This window comes from Suncus etruscus, chromosome 20 (assembly GCF_024139225.1).
Source record: "Suncus etruscus isolate mSunEtr1 chromosome 20, mSunEtr1.pri.cur, whole genome shotgun sequence".
Classification (NCBI taxonomy): domain Eukaryota; kingdom Metazoa; phylum Chordata; class Mammalia; order Eulipotyphla; family Soricidae; genus Suncus; species Suncus etruscus.
This window is the reverse complement of record NC_064867.1, coordinates 44220859-44240800: the sequence shown is the minus strand read 5'-3', so window position 1 is coordinate 44240800 and position 19942 is coordinate 44220859. Positions and strand designations below refer to the sequence as shown.

The window sequence follows — 19942 nt, the reverse complement described above, 5'->3', positions numbered from 1 at the left end:
CGGCTGTTTGCAAGGCAAACGCCGCTGTGCTGTGCTATCTCTCCGGGCCCTCTTGTTTTCTTCTTATTGTTTACTTTCTGTTTTTGTTTGGTTTCTGAGCCCTTCACAGTCACATTCTTAACTTTCTACATCCTTTCAAAGTTTTTCAGTTAATTCATTATAGATTCTTTTTGTTTTTGGTTTTGTTTTTGGTTTTGGTTTTTGGGTCACACCCGGCAGTGTTCAGGGGTTAATCCTAGCTCTAGGCTCAGAAATTGCTCCTGGCAGGTTCAGGGGACCACATGGGATGCCAGGATTCGAACCACTGACCTTCTGCATGCAAGGCAAATGCTTTACCTCCATGCTATCTCTCCAGCCCCCTTTCTTTCTTTCTTTTTTTTTGGGGGGGTCACACCCAGCAACACTCAGGGGTTATTCCTGGTTCTACGCTCAGAAAATCACCCCGGCAGGCACAAGGACTATATGGGATGCCGGGATTTGAACCACTAACCTTCTGCATGCAAGGCCTTACCTCCATGCTATCTCTCCGGTCCCCCATTTTCTTTTTTTTTTCTTTTTTTTTGCGTTTTTGGGCCACACCCGGTGATGCTCAGGGGTCACTCCTGGCTATGCGCTCAGAAATCACTCCTGGCTCAGGGGACCAGGATCGAACCAAGTTTGATCGAACCAAGTTCGATCGAACCAAGTTCGAACCTAGTTCGGTCGTGTGCAAGGCAAACACCCTACCACTGTGCTATTGTTCTGGCCCCTAAAATCTTGTTTTATTTTTAGGCCACACCTAGCAGTTTTCAGGGGTTACTCCTGTCTCTGCACTCAGAAATTACTCCTGACAGGCTCAGGGGACCATATGGTTTGCCAGGAATCAAACCTGGATCAACCCCAAACAAGACAAAGGCTGCACTATCTCTCCAGCCCATCCTGCCTAAGATCTTAAGTCAGTTATTCTCAAGCAAGATAATTTTGTCTCTCAGAGAACACTTGGCAATATCTAAATATACTTTGGGGTTTTTTGTTTTGTTTTGTTTTGTTTATTGTCCATACCTGCAATGCACTTAGGAATCACTCCTGGCAGCACTTGGGGAATTATATGAGATGCCAGGTACAAACCCAGGAGCAAACAAGGCAAGCACCCTGCCCATTGTGCTATCATTTCAACTTTTAAAGTTTTGTTTTGGTTTTGTTCTTGGGTCACACCCGGCAGCGCTCAGGGGTTACTCCTGGCTCTACACTCAAAAATCACTCTTGACAGGCTTGGGGGACCATATGGGATGCCAGGATTCAAACCACTGTCCTTCTGCATGCAAGGCAAACTCCATGCTATCTCTCCAGCCCCTAAAGACACTTTTTGATTGTTATGACTGGTAGGGAGAAGCCACTATCATTGATGGTCAGAAATTGGGGATGCTATTAAAATATTCTACAATAAAAAAAATATTCTACAATACATGGGACCAGAGAGATAGTACAGAAAAGCAGGCATTTGCCTTGCACGTAGCTGACACAGGTTCAATCCCCAGCATCCCATATGGTCCCCCACGCACCACCAGGATTGAATGCTGAGTGCAGAGTCAGAAGTAACCCCTTAACACTACTGGTGTGGTCCCTGCCCCCCCAAAAAAACAAGAAGAAAAAAGGAAATCCCACAATACAGAGAGATAGCTCAAAAGGTTGAGTACTTGCTTTGCATGTGGGAGTCTGGGTTTAGTCTCCAACACCACATGGACCTCTGAGCACTACTGAGAATGACCAGCATGGAACTGGAGCTGGGGTAGTTTCTGAGTTCTACCAGAGGTGCCCCCAACCCCATCAACAAAAAGTTGGTAAGTGATAGAACAGCAGGTAGCATTTGCCTTGTGTGTGACAAACCTGGGTTCAATCCCTGGCAGCCCAGATGGTCCCCAAACCTACCAGGAGTAATTTCTGGGCACAAAGCCAGGAGTAGTAACCCTTGGGTGCCACCAGGTCTGGCACAAAAACAAAAATTTAAACAGATAATAATTTTTTTTTCTTTTTTTTGGTTTTTGGGCCACACCGGCATTGCTCAGGGGTTACTCCTGGCTGGCTGTCTGCTCAGAAATAGCTCCTGGCAGGCACGGGGGACCATATGGGACACCGGGATTCGAACCAACCACCTTTGGTCCTGGATCGGCTACTTGCAAGGCAAACGCCGCTATGCTATCTCTCCGGGTCCCACAGATAATGAATTTTATCAAATGTTTATGCAATATCTATTTAAAACTGGGGCCAGAGCGATAGCACAGCAGTAAGGGCATTTGCCTTGCACGCAGCTGACCCAGGACTGACCTTGGTTAGATTCCCGGTGTCCCATATGGTCCCCCAAGCCAGGAGCAATTTCTGAGCACAGAGCCAGTGAGTAACCCCTGAGCGTCACCGGGTATGGCAAAAAAAAAAAAAAAAAATCTATTTAAAATTATCTTTACTTTAAAAATTGCAACTCAGAGATGTAAATCAAAACAACAATGAGGCACCATCACACACCACAGAGACTGGCACACATCAAAAAGAACAAGAACATAACCCCTTAGCGCTGCCAGGTGTGACCCAAAAACCAAAAAAAAAAAAAAAAAAAAAAAGAAAAAGAACAAGGGCTGGAGATAGGACATTTGCCTTGCGTGCAGGACAGTGGTTCGTATCCTGGCAACCCCTATAGTCCCCCAAGCCTGCCAGGAGCAATTTCTGAGCGTAGAGCCAGGAGTAACCCCCGAGTGCTGCTGGGTGTGACCCAAAAACAAACAAATAAAAAAGAACAAGAACAATCAGTGCTGGAGGTAATGTGGGGAGAAAGAAAGTTTCATTCATTGCTGATGGGAATGCAGTCTAGTCCAGCTTTCATGAAAAACAATATGGAGATTCCTGGAAATTGAGCTCCCATATGAACCAGCGAGACCACTCGTTGGGATATACCCTAGGAATACAAAAACGCAATACAAAAATCCCTTCCTCACACTTATAATATTCATTGTAGAGGTGGCGCTAGAGGTAAGGTGTCTGCCTTGCAAGCGCTAGCCAAGGAAAGGACCACGGTTCGATCCCCCGGCGTCCCATATGGTCCCCCCAAGCCAGGGGCAATTTCTGAGCCTGTAGCCAGAAGTAACCCCTGAGCATCAAAAGGATATGGCCCGAAAAACCAAAAAAAAAAAAAAAAAAAAAAAAAAAAAAATATATATATATATATATATATATATATATATATATATTCATTGTAGTGCTATTTACAATAGTCAGACTCTGAAAACAACCAAGATGCCCTTCAACAGACGAATGGCTAAAGAAACTGTGGTACACAATGGAATATTATGCAGCCGTCAGGAGAGATGAAGTCATGAATTCTTCCTATACATGGATGTACATGGAATCTACTATACTGAGTGAAATGAGTCAGAGAGAGGCACACATCTCTGATTTTTAAGAAAAATAAAAGACATTATTGAAATAATTCTCAAAGATGAGGCCAGAAGGACTGTCTCATGATATAAAGCAGTTAGAGAAATAACCACACTGTGATTTATCATAACAATGCAATGAGGCGGGCCGGAGAGTTAGCATGGAGGCAAAGCTTTTGCCTTGCATGCAGAAGGACTGTGCTGGTTCGTATCCGGCATCCCAAGTGGTCCCCTGTGCCTGCCAGGGGCGATTTCTGAGCATAGAGCCTGGAGAAATCCCTGAGAGCTGCCGGGTGACCCAAAAACCAAAAACAAACAAACAAAAAAAAACAATGTCAATGAGTGAGGGAAGTAGAAAGCCTGTCTTGAATACAGGGGGTAGAAGGAGGGAGATGGGGGCACTGGTGATGGGAATGTTGCATTGGTAAATTGGTAAATTCTTTTGAGGTGTTTTGGGTTTTGGGCCACACCCAGTGACAGTCAGGGATTACTTCCTGGGTAGGCACTCAGAAATCACTCCTGGTTTTGGGGGATCATATGAGACGCAGGGGGATCGAACGTTCTAGGTTAGTGTGTAGCAAGGCAAACGCCCTACCGCTAGCACCACCGCTCCAGCTGGGATGGTGGGGTATTCTTTTTATGACTGAAACCAACTACAATCATGTTTGTAATCACAGTATTTAAATAAAGATATTATTTTTTTAAAACTTGTGCCTGCTTTTGTTTTTGTTTTTTTGTGTTTTGCTTTTTTAGGCTATACCTGGTGACGCTCAGGGGTTACTCCTGGCTCTGTGCTCAGAAATCACTCCGGGAAGGCTAGGGGAACCATATGGGATGCCAGTGATGAAGCCTGGGTCTGTCGAGGGTCAAGTGCATGCAAGGCAAATGTCTTACTGCTGTGCTATCACTCTGGCCCCAAAATCTCATGACTTTTGAATAGAGTCCTAGAGTAACCCCCAGCATTACTGGGTGTATTCCAAAAAAAAACAATTTTTACTTTCCCTTAAATTTTTTTGTGTGGGGGAATATTTGCCCTACATCCAAGGTGTCCAGGAACGCCTAGCTCTATGCTAGGTGGTGCTCAGAGGACCACATATGCAATGTCAGAGATCAACTAGAGTTAGCCACATGCAATGCCCTACCACCTGTACTATCTCCCAGCCCCTCTTCTTTAACTTTTTTGGTTGGTTGTTTTTTTGTTTTTGTTTTTGGGTCACACCGGCAGTGCTCAGGGGTTATTCCTGGCTCTACACTCCTGTACTAATTGTACTAATTAGTACTGCACTGTACTAATTGTAGGGAGAAATTGCTCCTGGCAGGCTCAGGGGACCATATGGGATGCCGAGATTCGAACCACTGTCCTTCTGCAAGCAAGACAAATGCCCTATCTCTCCAGCCTCAACTTTTTTGTTTTTTAAGGGGGGGTTGGGGAACCACACCTAGCATTGCATAGGGCTTACTCCTAGCTGACCTCTGGGATAACAGGTAACGAGACCATATTGGGTGTGTGGGATGAAACCTAGGTCAGTTGAATGCAAGGCAAGTGTCCTATCTACTAAACTATTACTCCAGCCCCTCTCTTAATTCTTTAATACAATGAATCACAGCCAGAGATTTCCTAATATCCATCCACCTTTTAGTTTTCCAAAACTAACTAATCTATAGCAATGTTATTCCCTTATTACAATACTATGTTATTACAAACTCTTACATCTCAATTCATAAGCAAAGCTAGTCTATATGGTCCCTTTTTCTTTTTTGTTTGTTTGTTTGTTTGTTTGCTGGGTTTTTTTTTGGAGGGCGGGGAGTGGGTCACACCTGACAGCACTTAGGGGTTACTCTTGGCTCTACAGCTCTATACTCAGAAATCACTCCTGGCAGGCTCAGGGGACCATATGGGATGCCAGGATTTGAACCACCATCCTTCTGCATGCAAGGCAAATACCCTACCTCTATGCTATTTCTCTGGCCCCTATATGGTCCCATTTTCAAATTAACCTTGTAACCCTGGAAATGTTTTGTTTTGTTTTGTTTCGGTTTTTTGGGTCACACCCAGCAGCACTCAGGGGTTACTCCTGGATCTACACTCAGAAATCACTTCTGGCAGGCTCGGGGGACCACATGGGATGCCAGGATTCAAACCACCATCCTTCTGCATATAAGGCAAACCCTACCTCCATGCTATCTCTTCGGCCCCAACTCTGGAAATGCTTTTATAATAAGAAACGTATCTATTCCTCTCCTCAGAAAGAACACAATCATTTACTCCCCGAGAATTTAAGACAATTGGCCATAAAATCAAGTGGGCCTTATTTATGTCTTCTGGAAGCAAATTCTCTTTCATTTATTCTTGAAACTGCCTTTACCTCATGTATGCTGATTCTTTTCTCTCCAGCTACGGCAAGTAACACAGAGATTATGGCTATTTCACATGGAATATCAAAGAGGAAAAAAAACGATATAACAAAGAGCTAACTGAGATGGGTAATAGGAGCTTTCGGGGTTCTGAGGGCTCTCACAGGTTGTGATGTCTGGAGGAGCATAGCTGTCACTCAAGTAGGCATTACTGGGCTTGGCCACCTTTAGGTACACAACGTCGTATGTGTTCTTCAAGGCTGCTACAGCATCTTCATGCATGACATCCTCCAGTCCCACACTGTTGACCTGAGGTCAAGGGAAGCAAAGCTCAGAGAGGGCAAAAGTCAGCCACAACAGACATACTGACGGGAAGTAAAGCAAAGCCCGGGTTCCGAGGCCAGTAAGGGAAACACAAGAGTGTGCCAGAAGAGTCATAAGGGACCTCACCGCCAGGATTTTGTCTCCAATCTGCAACCTCCCATCCTTGTGAGCTGCACCCCCTTCAATGATTTTTGTCACATAGATGCTATTATCTCCTGGTATATGCTGGTTCCCAACACCCCCTGCGATGCTAAAGCCAAGACCTAGAAGAAGGAGAGAGCATAAGTAGGTACCCAGGTAACTGGAAATCTAGCTCTGAAGGGTGTGGGGATGGAGGAACAGGATTATTACCTTTTGGTCCCTTGATGAGTTTGATTTCCATGAGTTTCTCAGCTGGGGGCTTCCGGCGCATGACGTAGAGGCGGACTATGGAGCCTGCTTCCTTGAGGGCCTCCACTGCAGCTGAGTGAGTCACCTCCCTCACATCCACTTCATTTACAAACAAGATGCTATCATTGACTCTGGAGACAGAAAGGTGGGCCTGAGCTAGGAGCTTCCTGCTGCCCCAGCCTCCCTTTCCTAGCAACCGGAATCCAAACCCCAGCCTCCTCTCCCCACCTAAGGCGGCCATCCTGGGCTGCAGCCCCTCCAGGAATGATCTTGGTAATGAAAATGGATGGGTCATCACCGATGTGTGGGTTGTCAGTGCCACCTGCGATGCTGAAGCCCAGGCCTGAGTTACCCTGGGCAAAAAAGAAAGAAAAAGTCAGTTCACCTCGCTACACACACACACACACACACACACACACACACACACACACGAAAGAAAAAGTCAGTTCACCTCGCTACACACACATACACGAAAAAGTCAGTTCACCTTCTCTCTCTCTCTCTCTCTCTCTCTCTCTCTCTCTCTCTCTCTCTCTCTCTCTCTCACACACACACACACGAAAGAAAAAGTCAGTTCACCTCGCTACACACACATACACGAAAAAGTCAGTTCACCTTCTCTCTCTCTCTCTCTCTCTCTCTCTCTCTCACACACACACACACACACACACACACACACACACACACACACACACACACACACACACACACACAAAAGCAACAGGGATGGGGAGATTTATCCAGAGCAGGAAGTGGCAGAGTTAAGAACTGGCCACCTAGAAAACATGGGCAGAAATAAGCAGACCAGAGGAGCTTGGAGAGAAGCGCCTGCTCACCCTTTCCAACGTGATCTCTTCGTATTCCATTTCCCCCTCTGTTCCATTCACCTGCAACTCCAGCGGGCCAGAAACACAAAAAACAGTGAGCCAGACACTCCTAAGAACCTGCCCCTGAACAGAACCAACATACCCCCATGAATGTGCTTCCCCCACAAACAAACCTGAACCAGAGACCCCTACCCTCCCTCTCTCCCTCCTGCCTGGAATATCACCAAAATCTAAACAACTCACATATCCTGGGGCTTCTAGGGTATCTGTATTGACAATCACAGGGGGTGAATTGGCCTGTAGGGGGAAATAAGAGATGAAAAGCTGCCTGAGCTTTGGCTCAAGAGAAAGGTGGTAAGGAAGAGTCCCACTGATTCCTTTCATCCTCTTAACCCAACTCGCTCCACCTCCGGGGCCCCTCAAGGTTACATCCATCCACACAGGCCCCTGTTCATGGACCTAACTCGACCCAGCCAAGGCCCCTGAAAGTGGCAGGAGAGAAAAGCCAAGCAAGAGGAGAGTGACAGCCAGCCTAGGAGCAGCAGATGGTAAGGAGTGAGCAGGGAGGGGCAGGCTGGAGCGGGGAAAGCTTCTCACCGGATGTGTCACCGCAGGGGTGTTACAGGCCTTATGTGCTACACACTACACCCCGGGGCTTAGGTCCACTGGGTCTAGCCCGGTTCTGCTTGGCCGCTTCCTGCCCTATCTCTCCACAGAGACCCAGAGGCCTTTCAAGCCAAAGGTCTGTTCCCACCTTCACACACATCTGCCCTAAGCCCAGTGCCTTGGAATCTGGGGCTCCCCCACCCCCCCCGGGCTGCAAGGCCTTTCTTCCTCTCACCCACCAGCCATCTAATCCGCCCCTTCCTCTGGGGACCCTGTTGCCTGGCAACAGAGCCTCGGCCCAGCCAAAGCTTGGGAAGACCCACCTCCTGGAGGCCCTGTTGTCAGGGCGACGAGGGGAGAGAGATGGGCGTGGTCTGGGAGCGGGGAGCCCAGGCCTCGAACCCCAGCTGAGAAGTCCCTTCTGGGGTTGCTAGGCGCCTCCCTTCCTCCCCTCCCGAGCCCCTGTCTGCCCTGTGCACAGGACTGGAGACGTGGTAACCCATCCTGTTCCCATCTCCCTAGCCAGCTTCACCGAGGAAAGGGTTAAAGCGGGGCAGAACCCAGCTCATGACGTCAGACCAGGATCCAGGGAGGAGCCGCTTAGGCCGGTCCTCAGGGCTTCCCCAATTGCCAGAGCGACGAAACCCCCGTTGCCATGGCAATAGGAGGAGGCGGCCGAAGCCTCCTTCCAGGGTCTGCAACCTGGACCTCCTCCAACACTGTCGCAACTTGGCCTAAGGTACTAACCGGTGACTCCCCATTCTTGCTCACTCTTCGCTCCTACAGGGGGCCCATCGCCTCCTCACCGCTTCCTCTCAACCTACCTCCTCCGTACGTACTTGCAACCTACCATGCACAAGGCACTTATCAATGACTCCCCGGGCTCCTTCTTGCTCTTCCCTTCTACTGAGGTGCACTCACCTCTCCCTTGCTGCTAATTTCTCAAAGCTAATTACCATGTCCAAGCTCTAAACAGAATCAATGAACAATACCCCTCAGCCATTCAAACCTCAGCAAATGCTATTGTCCAACCAACAGCCACTAACGGTCAACATCTCATCCACACGTTCACGGTCCTCATTCCCCAACCTCATCCTGATTCCCAGCTACCATCTTCAACCTGACTACCTTACTCTGTTTCCCATTCTTCTCTCCATTCCCTCCCACACTTGCCATATATATCCCGGTCCTATCTTTCAAGTGCCTTCTTCTAATCCTAGCCTCCACTATATCCACTCCCCTGTCCCTGTGCAATGTCCAGCTCCATCCCTCAGCAATCTCCTGCCACTATCCTCCATCCACCACCACTTCTGTTCCTCGGAGAGAGCAGGGCCACTTTACCTCACCCCATCTTCAAACCGTAACATTCTTTCCCCAAAGCACAGTTCCCTTCTCAGCACATTCCTGTCTCCTGAAAACTGGTGCGTCTCCTATTCCTTAGCTCAGGCCTTGTCCTGACCCTCCCTCCCATACTCAGAGCCTCCAGCATATCCGCTGGGGTTCCTTCCTCCCTTGCTGGTCCTAAGTACCCTTATCATGACCCCGTCTCTCCGTCTCCCTCCTTAAAGTCCCCCATCATTCCTGTACTTCTTGAAGCACCGAGAGCTTTGGGGAAAAACTGTACCACCTCCCCACCTCCAAGCTTTACCTTCTTTCCTCTCTACTGGCTCAACTTGCTGTCCTGATTTCAGACTCATCCCAGTCTGGCCCCTGTCCCAGGAACTCAGATTCTCTGTTCTCTCTCAATTTTCTGTATGCCAGAATAGTCTCATTGTGAGACCAGCCCAGAACTGGTCCCTACCATGCTTCCTCCTGTTCATCATCCCCAAGCTCAGTAACCTGCTCTCCATCTCGGTGAGATATCTGCAGCCTCCCCACTCCCAATGCATCTCGCAGGTCTTGCAATACCAGTCCTAACTCTCAGATCTCACAACCTGCCTACTGCTCTCCGTTCCTCCCAAGAGAACTCAACTCGGGGGGAAGAAGAGAGATGGTGACTTGGAGAAGAGAAGGTCTCAGGAGTCCCCAGAACTAAAAGCTTAGTTCAGGCACAGAGAAGAAACAGGTAAGTGGTAAAAAGTGGGGGACAGAGACACGTATAGAAAGCTCTGGATGAGAACCCAAGAGAGTGGTCTGAAAGGAACGGGGAGAAGGGATGATGAACAGAGAACATGTAAGAGGTGGGGCTGGGGGGTCACCAGGGCTATTTAGGCCGAAGAGGGCCTGACCTGGGGATCAGGGAGAGGGAGGAGTGCGTGGGAGAGAGAGAGCAACAACATCAAGAAGCAGCCAGCAGGGAAGAAAAGGCAGTTGAGGGAGGAGCACAGGAGGGAAGCAAAGCAAAAGAAAAGGCAGAAGACAAGGCAGAAAGGGTCCACAAAGTGCACTGTCAAGCCAGGCAGATGGAAAGGGCTGGTAATTCAGACACAGAGAGCTAGGCCCGGGGCCTGGGAATGGGAGGAATGGGAGGAGAAGGGGAAAGGACAGGAGTAAATGAGGGCAGCAAGATCTCTAAGCAGAGCACTGGACACAAAAACACAGCCAGAAGCGTGGAGAGGGCCTGGCTTCAGTAAGCATCCCAGGGAGTGCATAGCTCTCAGCACAGAACCACACACACACACACACACACACACACACACACACTCACACACTCCTATTCCCCATGAGATTGGCCTCTGCTTCTCTGTGGCAACAAGGTGTTTCCATCCCACCACCCCAACACCTTTCTTCAAGGCCCCATAAGCCGCAGCCCCCAGCCCCCCCCCCCCCGTCAGTCCCAGCTTCCCCTACCTACTGCTCCTGCTGCCCTACCCCTTGGAGAAGGACGAGGCTCCGAGGGTCCAAGGGCCACACTGAGGAGGGGGCCGCCCGAGTCTCCTACCTTGATGGGGGACAGGTGGGCGTGGCCCAGGACCCCGTGGGCCGCCTCAAGGTGGGGCAAGTTCCTCTCCGCCACGTGCATCAGCTCAGGGGCGTTTACCTGGTTGGGGAGATGGGCCGGGCTGTGCTCCAGGGGGGGCGTGTCTTCATCTTGGTAGCGGTATTTCTGGGGGTGCAGGGAGGCGTCACTAGCGCGGGCCCAGTGACTCCGGCTCCAGGTAGTCGCTGCCTCCACCACCCAGCCAGAGCCCTGAGGGAGGCCTGGGTCCCTGGCCAGCTCCCCCGCCTCCCTCTCCTCCAGCCCACTGACTGCACTCTCTGCACCCGGGCCCAGTGGCCTATGCACCTCTTCTCTCTCCCCCATCCCATTCCCTCTCCTCCAGCTCCTCTCTTCTCATCCTAGCGCCACCCCTTTCCTACCCAGCATATAGCCTTCCTTCTACACTTTTCTCAGGCTTTCCGTCTTCAGGCCCCTCTGTCCCTTCAACCCCAGAGGACACTTGGGCCCTTTGCATCTATCTCAGAATCTCTGTTCCCCTTATCCCCCTCACCCCACTCCCAGAGCTGTGAGGGCCCTTTTTCCATACTCCAGTTCAGTTCCCACTCCACATTCCAATGAAGCCCCACCCTCACTGCCTCAGTCTCTCCACAGCTGCCTCTGACCTTTCCAGAGCCTCAAGTGCAGAACAAAGCCAAAGGCATTCAGCTTTTCCCACTGGCCTCCCTGTCTCCCAAGTATTCGGAAAAGGTTCCCAAGTCTAGCCCTTTCCAAACAGCCACATTCCAGTCAATTAATCCCATATTCTAGAAGGCACAGGGAGGAAGGGGAGGTAGAGAGGCAGCAGGAACCTGAGAGGGGCTGGAATATGAGTGACAAGGGGAGGGGAGCAGAGTGCTGAGCCTCACGGTGAGTTCCCGGTCGCTCTCCAGTCCTTGGAAGTGGAAAACCCCCTATGACTCCTGACATAGCCACCTGCCTCCTGTGCGCACTTAACGGAGACCATAAAACTAACTGATGGCCAGAGAGAGGATGAAGGACAGCAGTCCCGACTGGTTCCTCCTATATCTGCATTAGACAGCTTACAGACAGAAAATCCAGGGAGCTGATGGTACTGGAGCAGCTTGACTTGCACACAGCCGAACCCAAGCCCGCCAGGAATTCCTGAGCACAGCCAGGTGGGGCCCAAAAACCAAAAGAGAAAAGCAGCAGACCCTGCCAAATCCAGAGGAAGGGAAGGACAAGTAGAATATATCCAAGACTCCCTCCCTGGAGAAGATAAAATTCACTCCCCAAAACATTGTTCATAAGCAAAGGCAAAGGGCCTGAAAAGCTCGAAGGTACAGAAGTTAAGGCGAAGCATGAGTGGTCCCTTTGCCATTCGCAAACTCGGGCCCTGGAGTAGTCTCGTTTATCTCTGGATGGGACTCAACCATTCCTTAGCAAGAGCAATGCCCGATTCTTTAGTACAATTCTCAACTCCTGAGGCTGATGAGTCGAGGAGGAGGGCAGCGGAAGAAACGGGCTCCGTGAGCATGGGGACCCTTACGACCAGGATACAGAGAGATCAGAACCAAGGGGCACTGTAATCCATCTGACGAATCTTAAAGAAGGAAGGATCAAGACGGGCTTTGGCCATGACTTGGAGGGGAGAATTCTCTGAGGCTTCAATACCGTGGGCAGAAAGACATGGGGAGAAGGGGAAAGAAGGGGTGTATTTAGTAAGTTAAATAGTTGTCTTCAAAGGCTGGGCCACCTCAAACAACGGGATTCAGTGAACCAGAAAAGACTGATTATTCAACAGCCTGAAAAATATCTAAAGCCTGAGCAGTATCTCAGAACTGAAGGGTCCAGGAAGACAGAGGTAACAGTCCTGACTCACAGCACAAGTCCTCCCAACGTCCAAGTCTGTCAATCTTAAGGGAGCCACAGTCAGTTGCAGCTTCCTAGAGAGAATTGAGTTAGGGGATAGTTTAAGCCCAATGCCCTCAAGCATCACCCCACATCCCAGAGAAAATTCTTGAATCTGATGAAGAAATATCAGGATGCATAGAAGAAAACGGAAGGGTAGAAATGTGTGGTTTATTCTCCAAGGAAATGAAGGTGAACTGTTAGCACAGTGAGACTGCAGACAACTGTCTCTGCCCCGCCCCAGGGAGGAAGAGAGGCAGTCAAGACTGAGGAAAAGGCCTCTCCTCATTGGAAAAAGATGGGAAGGAAATGGGGGGACAGGGAAGGGGACCAAAGTTTCCAGAATGTTAGGGCTGATGTTCAATACCTGGACATTTTTCAGGGAGATGTGGCAAGGAAGTAAGGGGAGCGGGGGCCTCCTGAAGAGGTGAGGAAGAGGGGTGTGATTCCAAAACTGCAATCTGGGCGCTGCTGACACCTGGGTCTCCCGCCCCGAATTATAGGACAACGAGCGCAGGCAAGGCAGGAAAGAATTCTTCCTTTTACTCCACTGGGACTCAGGCTGTCAGGTGACAGACAGCTCGGGCGAGTCTGAACCCCCAAAAATAGAGACTCGGGGATAGCTGCTCTTCCTTCTCCCACGGGCCCCCTTATCAACGGGGCCCCAGCTGCAGAGAATGACCTGGAACCCCGACCCTGCACCCCAAGAAAGAGGGTGTGAGGAAGTGAAGGGTGCTCGGAGGGGGCGACCCCTTCCAGTCCGCCAGGCATCGCGACCCAAAGACCCCGCACCAAGCAGAAGCGCAACAGCACCGCTTGCGATCGGAGTGGCGGGGTCCGGGAGGAAGAGGGCGGCGGGCCGGAGCCCGCACCGCGGCACGTACCACGCAGAGACACATGGAGGCGAATCTGTTCCGAGCCGACATGGAGGAGGGGCGGGCGCGGGGGCGGCGGGCGGGGGTCCCGGCCGGGGAGGGAGGGGCGGAGGGGCGGGGGTGCGGCGGCGGCGGCGACCGGAGGCTGCGGCCTGGGGGGGCAGCGCCTGCGCAGTGCGGGACAGCGTCACGGAGAGCGGGAGGGTGCGGGGAGACCCTCCGGGCCCGGGTCCGGGTCTGGGTCTGGCCGCCGAGCGGGCTGCCCGGACCCCTCCGCGGAGAACTTCTCCGGGCCACGCTCAGGCCCCTCCTTCGGGAGCTTCCTCTCCTCCTGCGGCATCCTCACCTCTCCGCGCCTGAACCCGAGCCGCAGAGGAGGGATGTCTCCGCACTGTCTCCCCGAAGAGGCTGCAGGGCCCCCGAGGAGCCCAGGGGTTGCGCCCCTCAGGCTCCTCCGCACTGCACGCTTTAGGAGGGCAGATGTTTCCAACTAATCCAGCCTTACGCATCCCTATCCTCCCCCCCCCCATTCACTGACAGGCATCGCAAGGGATGCGCACACTGCCCTCCTGCAATGGAAACACCCCGAAAGGGCAGAGAAGCGAAATGCAAAGGGCTGAGGTGCGCCAGACAGAACCCAGGAGCCCCCAGAATCCAGTGAAGAGAAACAAGATGTGTTTCCAAACCCAGGGGGAAGATGGCACGCATACTAGCTAGTATGTCAGTCGTGTCACCAGATCCCTTTCTGGGACTCCTAAATGCGCCTGAAGGCTGACCCTCAAATCCAGTCACACACACACACACACACACACACACACACACACACACACACAAGAAGCTTCCATTTTATCCCAAACCAGTAAAAGGCATGTATGTTCCTACTTGCTGCTTCTCTTTTTGCGTATTTGGACTGATGCCGGTGCTGGGGATTGAACTCAGGCAAGTGCATGTTTTTCTGCTGTGTCCAGGGACCTATTCCTTTGTTTCACCCCTCAACATTCCCCGAGTGTGCCTTAGTTCCGACTTTGTTGAGACAGTGCCCCCAAGAGAGTTATTTATTTCTTCCACGCTTGTTCAGAAAGAGAAGAAGCCAAGCCTGCCATTTGCGATGACCCCAACGTCTTCTAACCCCCAAACACCCCCAACCAGCCCAGGGCTCTCGGAGGACTCCCATTTCCTCCCTAGAGCGACTCTGAGAGCGTCTCTGCCAGCCAGTCCCCCTGTCTCCCAGACCCCAGGAGCCCCGCTGGAAGTCCCTCCAAGGGGAGCCTCGCGTCCCCGCTTTCTCCAAATGCAAGAAGGAATGCAGGCACAGACACGGTCTCGGGGGGAAGAAATGGACGGCGGGAAGGATGCGGGATCCTGGCAGCACGGCCTGCAGGATGGCACCCCAGCCAGCCCCGGTGGTCCCCGAGAGCGGCAGAGCCCAAAACTGGAGAGCGAAAATGACGCCTCTACCCTGGAACTGGGGGCCGCCCCGCCCCGAGGGACCCCGACGCCCCGTTTCCTGGGGGCTCCTCGGAGGGCGCATTGCGGACGCGTCTGCGGGCTCGGAGAGGAAGCCGGGCCCGCCAGGAGCGGCGGCTGCACGGGCCCCGATCGCCGCCAGCGGGCGCCCGCCCCGGCCCGCGCTTCCCTCCCTCCCTCCGTCGCCCCGTGTCCCGTCGCCTAGCAACGCCATCCGGGCCTCGCCGTCGCCGGGCAACCGTCTCCCGGAACGGGGAGCGCCGAGGTGGGGAGGCGGCGCGGGCCGAGCGGGCCTCCATCTTAGCAGCGCGGGCGTCGCGCCGCCCCGGCCCCCGCGGAGAGCCCGAGCGGCCTCGCGCCGCGCTCGCCGCCCTCAGCGACTGACTTACCCCGGCAGCGCCGCGTGCCTGGCCACGCCCCTCGGCTCGGCCAGGCGGGTGCCTCCGCCTGAAGCCCCGCCCCTGCCTTTTATGGAGCCGCCGCTTCCGGCCCCGCCCACCGCCTCGCAGGCCACGCCCGCTCTCCCGCGCTGGCCCCGCCCCGGCTCAGCCTGAAGCCCCGCCCACCGGCCTAGCGAGACCACGCCTCTCCCCGCTGGCCCCGCCCCCGTCTCAGTCAGTCGGTCTGTCAGGTGTCTCCGCCCGAAGCTCCGCCCCCTCCCTTTTAAGGCGCCGCCCCCGGAGGCGAGCAAGACAGCCCCGCCCACAGGCCTCGCAGACCACACCCACCCCGCGCCAGCCCCGCCCCGGCTCAATCAGGTACCTCCGCCTGAAGCTCCGCCCCTTCCTTTTATGGAGCCGCCGCCTTCTAAGGCGACCGAGACAGCCCCGCCCACAGACCTCGAAGGCCACGCCCCTCCCTGCTAGCCCCGGCCCCGGTTCAGTCAATCAGGTACCTCCGCCCCCTTCCTTCTAGGGTGCCGCCGCCTCCAAAGGCCAGCAAGCCAGCCCCGCCCACCGCCCTCGCGAGACCACGCCCTCGCCCCCGCCGACCAGTAGGAGAGCCCGCTGCCGCGCGGCCCCGCCCCGGGCCTCCAGCGCCGCCCAATCAAATAAGGACCGCCCGCAGGGTTTAACCAGCGCTTCGCCGCGGGTCCTCCTCGCCCCGGGGCGAGTGCCGGAGGCTCCGCCCGCCGCCAAGCCTCCCGGCGGCCACGCAACCCGGCCGTCGCCGGTTGCCATGGCAACGGCGGCAGCAGCCCCGCCAGCAGCAGCGGCGGCGGCGGCGCGGGGAGAAGGGGAGCAGGGAGGGACGGGGGCGGAGTGGGAGAGCGCTGCGCGCGGGCCGGGGGACCCGCGGAGATCGGGGCCGGGCACGCGAAGAGAGCGAGCGAGCCAGCCGCGCGGGGCACGGCACGGCGCGCGCGAGGCCTCCGCAGCCCCTCGCGGCGACTGCGGCACGAGCCTAAATATAGGCGGCGGAAGGTGGAGGCCGCTCCTGGCGACGGGCAGCTCGCCGCCATGCCGTGGAGCGCGGCGAGCCACAGCTCCCGGAGCCGAGCGGCAGCCCCGGGCCTCGGCGTCCTGCCCGCCGGCCCGCGCCTCTCCTCTCTCCTCCCTCAACTTCGGGGCCCGGGATGCGGCGGCCGAGCCGGGTCTGCACCCGCGTCTGCAGAGCCGAACGGCGCCGCCGCCTGGCCGCCTCTCACCGTCTCCCCCGGCCCAGAGGCGTCCGAGCGCTGGCGTGTGGAGGACGCGGGAGCCCGCGAGCCCCGCCGCCTCACCCACACGGCTGCCTGTGCACGTCGCCAGAGCAGGAGCCCACACAGTCCAGTCGGTCCGCCTGCCGTGGACACCTGTCCACCCGTCCACCCGCCCTCCTGTCCAGGGTGGGGAGCCAAGGCGAAGGGAGAGGCAGCTTGAGGGCTGGAGGCTGCGAGAGCAGATAGCAAAAGAGCCCAGGCCCAGAAGCCAGGCTGGTGTGGGAGAAAGCTCCAAGGCCTCAGAACAGTCCAGAGAGCAGCTGAGACCCCAGCCCCAAAGGCCCGCCTGCCCCAGATCCCCCACCCCTGCTCACATGCGCACGACACATGTGTATACGTGTGTGTGTGTGTGTGTGTGCCACAGGGAACATGTGTGTCCTCGGCTCCCTCCCCTGAGAAGCTGCAGTTCCCACTAAATATAACCCCCTCCCCAGCCTGTGAGTCACTCGGACCCCGCCTCCCCGGCCCCCACTTCCTGTCCCACCCCCCAGCCCCCAGCTGCCTGCCACCCTCCAAGCAGCCCTCTACACACCAAGCACCCAGCTCTCCGAAGCCCAGGCCTGGCCATGGGTCCCGAAGGCCACCCGGAGCTCGCCCGTGCTCCACAGCCTGTGCTCTCGCCAGCCCTAACCTAACCGAGGGACACCTCTGAGCAGAGCGCCTCGGGCACTGCCACCCGGCCCTCCTACTCCTTTCCAGCAGGGACCTTAAATCCAGGTGTCCTCCTCCTCCTTGATCCCAGAGGCACATTGCCCTCCATCTGCTCTCACCCCCTTCCTCAGCCAGAGGTCGGTCGACACCCAGGGCGATGTCACCAACCCAGGCCATCCCCAGGTTTTGCACCACCCACCTGGCTTCCCTCCTCAAATCTCTTCTCTCCCCCTCCTCGGAAGCTGAAAAGCCTCAGTTGTTGTATGCAACCTCCTGCCTCTGCTGAAAGCACCCCAAATCCTAACCTCACCTGGAAGAGCCTCTCGGGTGATCCTCTGTCCAACTCCAACCCTCGGACAACTTCCAGCTCGCCTCAGGTCATCTAATCGACGACGCCTAAATGACCGGTTACCTCAGACCGAGGAAGCACTCCCAGATGGATGGGCCACCAAATGCTTGTTGGATGGGCATGCTTCCGACCCCTTCCCTGCCCTGCCAGCTGACACCCCCTGACCAGTCAGACACCACGGCCAATAGCACGCTACCCCCATCCAGGCATACCCTGGAATTAGACACAGCACTGGCACCCCAAAAAAGAAGAGCCTCACAAATGCAGTCTACCTTACCACCTATAGGAGAAGCAGGACTTCTCCGGAGAGCCTCCCTCGAACAACACAGGCACTGTTTGACCATTTGTGGGTTTGAGCCAAACCCCCGAGACCTCCCCAACCCATAAAATACCCCCCAATTTCCCATTTCTCCAGAGGTACAAAGGGAGCATTTCAGAAGGCACCTGTGGCCAAACCCGACCTATTCTGATGTGCACCCCGAAACTAAAGGATGGCCCCGAATACATCCTGACCTACTCTTTTAGGGTCCCCAGCGTCAAACCAGGCCTAACCCTCCCCCAGGATTGTCCCCCACCATCGTGCTTACCTTGGTTGTCACTATACAGAGACAGTCCATGTTGGGGGGCCTGGCAGCGGTGGCGGGCAGGGGGCTCTGACTTCATCGGAGTTCCCTTCCTCCCCTCAGTGGGCTCTCCCCCCTCCCCCCTCCGCACCCCACTTTGGCAGGGGGGCCAGGATGGGGGGAGGGGTGAGAGGGGAGAAGAGGGGGTTGTGGAAGGGAAGGGAGGCGAGCGTGGGAGGGAGGGAAAAGGGGCCCGAGGAAGGGGTCCCCAAAGGAGGGGAGGGTTTGGGGAGCACACCCCAAGCCTCAGGAGGGGCGGGGGCGCCGGGGGCTGGCAGCCCCGGGCTTCGGGGGCTGGGGCATGAGCTGGGGTGGGGGAGGGGAGCCGGATTTCGGGGATCCCCGGGGCGCGGGGGGCTCCGGCTCTACCGCCAGGGTCTCGGCAGGGGAAGGGGCAGGAGGAGGGGTCGTGGCGGCTGCGGCCGGCCGGCCGAGGGAGCCGTGGAGCTGAGGAGGGAAGGGGAGAGAGGAGGAGAGAGGAAGCAGGGGAGGCGGGAGGGAGCGAGCAGCGAGAATGGGGGTGCCTTGGCAGAGTTAACTCCTCGGGTGCCGGCAGGAACCCGGATAATGGGGAAGGAGATGGAAGGAAGGCGAGGCAAGCGAGTCCTGAGACGAACGGCAGAGCTGATGGGCCCCTGGCTATGACATCAGCGACTCAGAGGAGCAGCAACCACAGTTGGTCTGGATTGGAAGCACCAGGGTGGCTTGAGTACTGGCAGAAGCCGTGGTAGGGGGCTCGGGAGGGGCAGGCAGAAAGGAACCCCAGGAGCCCCCCCCCCCCCCAGGCCTAGCTGTTCCTCTGGCTCTCCAGAGGAGCCTAGGACGCAAGTGTGACCTGAATTCTTCAGTGTCTGAAATAATGCAACCTCGCCTGCCCCCACAATAAAAGAGAAGCAGGAGGGTAAGGGGCTACAGGATAAGAGATGTTCTCTGTGCCCCTAGGGGACAACAGACACCCACGCCTGCCTAATATCGGTGATACTTTGCTCACCCCTCCAGCACTGCCTGCTCCCACAAGAATTAGGCCCCATGTCACCCCTTACCTGGCCCTCTGAGATGGAAGCCTCATAGCAATCCAGGATATCTGCAGGTACAGAACTGAGTTACTTTCCCCCTGCCCTGCCTCCCTGGCCAGCCCTGCCAACAGCTCCCCATCTTCCTGGTAAGGGAGGAGCTCTTCCAGACTAGGCTGGTGGAAGAAATGCTTTTGGAAGAAATGGTGTGACCCCTGGAAGGACTCCTGCTTGGGCCAAAAGATCTCCACACTTGCAACCGGTTCAACTGTTCAATAATGGCTCTTGAAGCCTTGGGTCAGCTATTTTCAGTAATGCCTCCGAAAATAGGGCTACTCACCCAGCAAGGCCTGAAAGAGGTCGCTATGTAGCACTCTGAGGAAAGGGGGTGCCCATCGCAATAGTGGGGGAGTCAGAAGCCAGAGGGCTGGCCCGAGAACTGGTGGAACCAAACCGCAAGGGAGAAAGGATCAGAGCAAGGAAGAGACAGGTAACACACTCACCTCTCCCCCCAAATTCAGCCCTTTCACCTCAGGCACTGTGGTCAAGTTTTGAGAAAAGGGTCCC

The 19942-nt window shown here is 54.9% G+C and overlaps 2 protein-coding genes across 10 annotated transcripts in view; one reads left to right on the top strand and one right to left on the bottom strand.

Annotated features, from left to right (window-relative positions):
- DLG4 (discs large MAGUK scaffold protein 4) overlaps positions 1-19739 on the bottom strand; it is a 29215-nt gene extending 9476 nt beyond the window's left edge. The window contains exons 1-8 of one of the 9 annotated variants that reach the window (XM_049766207.1): positions 19716-19739; positions 10788-10952; positions 7544-7597; positions 7310-7369; positions 6702-6826; positions 6435-6604; positions 6210-6346; positions 5924-6068 (exon numbers count right to left, since the gene is read on the bottom strand). In XM_049766207.1, the coding sequence (XP_049622164.1) occupies positions 5924-6068; positions 6210-6346; positions 6435-6604; positions 6702-6826; positions 7310-7369; positions 7544-7597; positions 10788-10868 (772 nt within the window). In that variant the 5' untranslated portion in view covers positions 10869-10952; positions 19716-19739. Of the gene's footprint in view, positions 1-5923; positions 6069-6209; positions 6347-6434; positions 6605-6701; positions 6827-7301; positions 7370-7543; positions 7598-10787; positions 10953-13579; positions 13600-18326; positions 18534-19715 lie in introns of those variants that run through there. The other 8 variants (XM_049766203.1, XM_049766204.1, XM_049766205.1 and 5 more) reach the window with 8 other exon arrangements.
- Positions 2627-19942, top strand: part of EIF5A (eukaryotic translation initiation factor 5A) — a 153650-nt gene continuing 136334 nt past the window's right edge. Inside the window, exon 1 of the mRNA XM_049766220.1 lies at positions 2627-2636. The gene's annotated coding sequence lies outside the window, so the exon portion shown is untranslated. The remainder of the gene's footprint in view (positions 2637-19942) is intronic.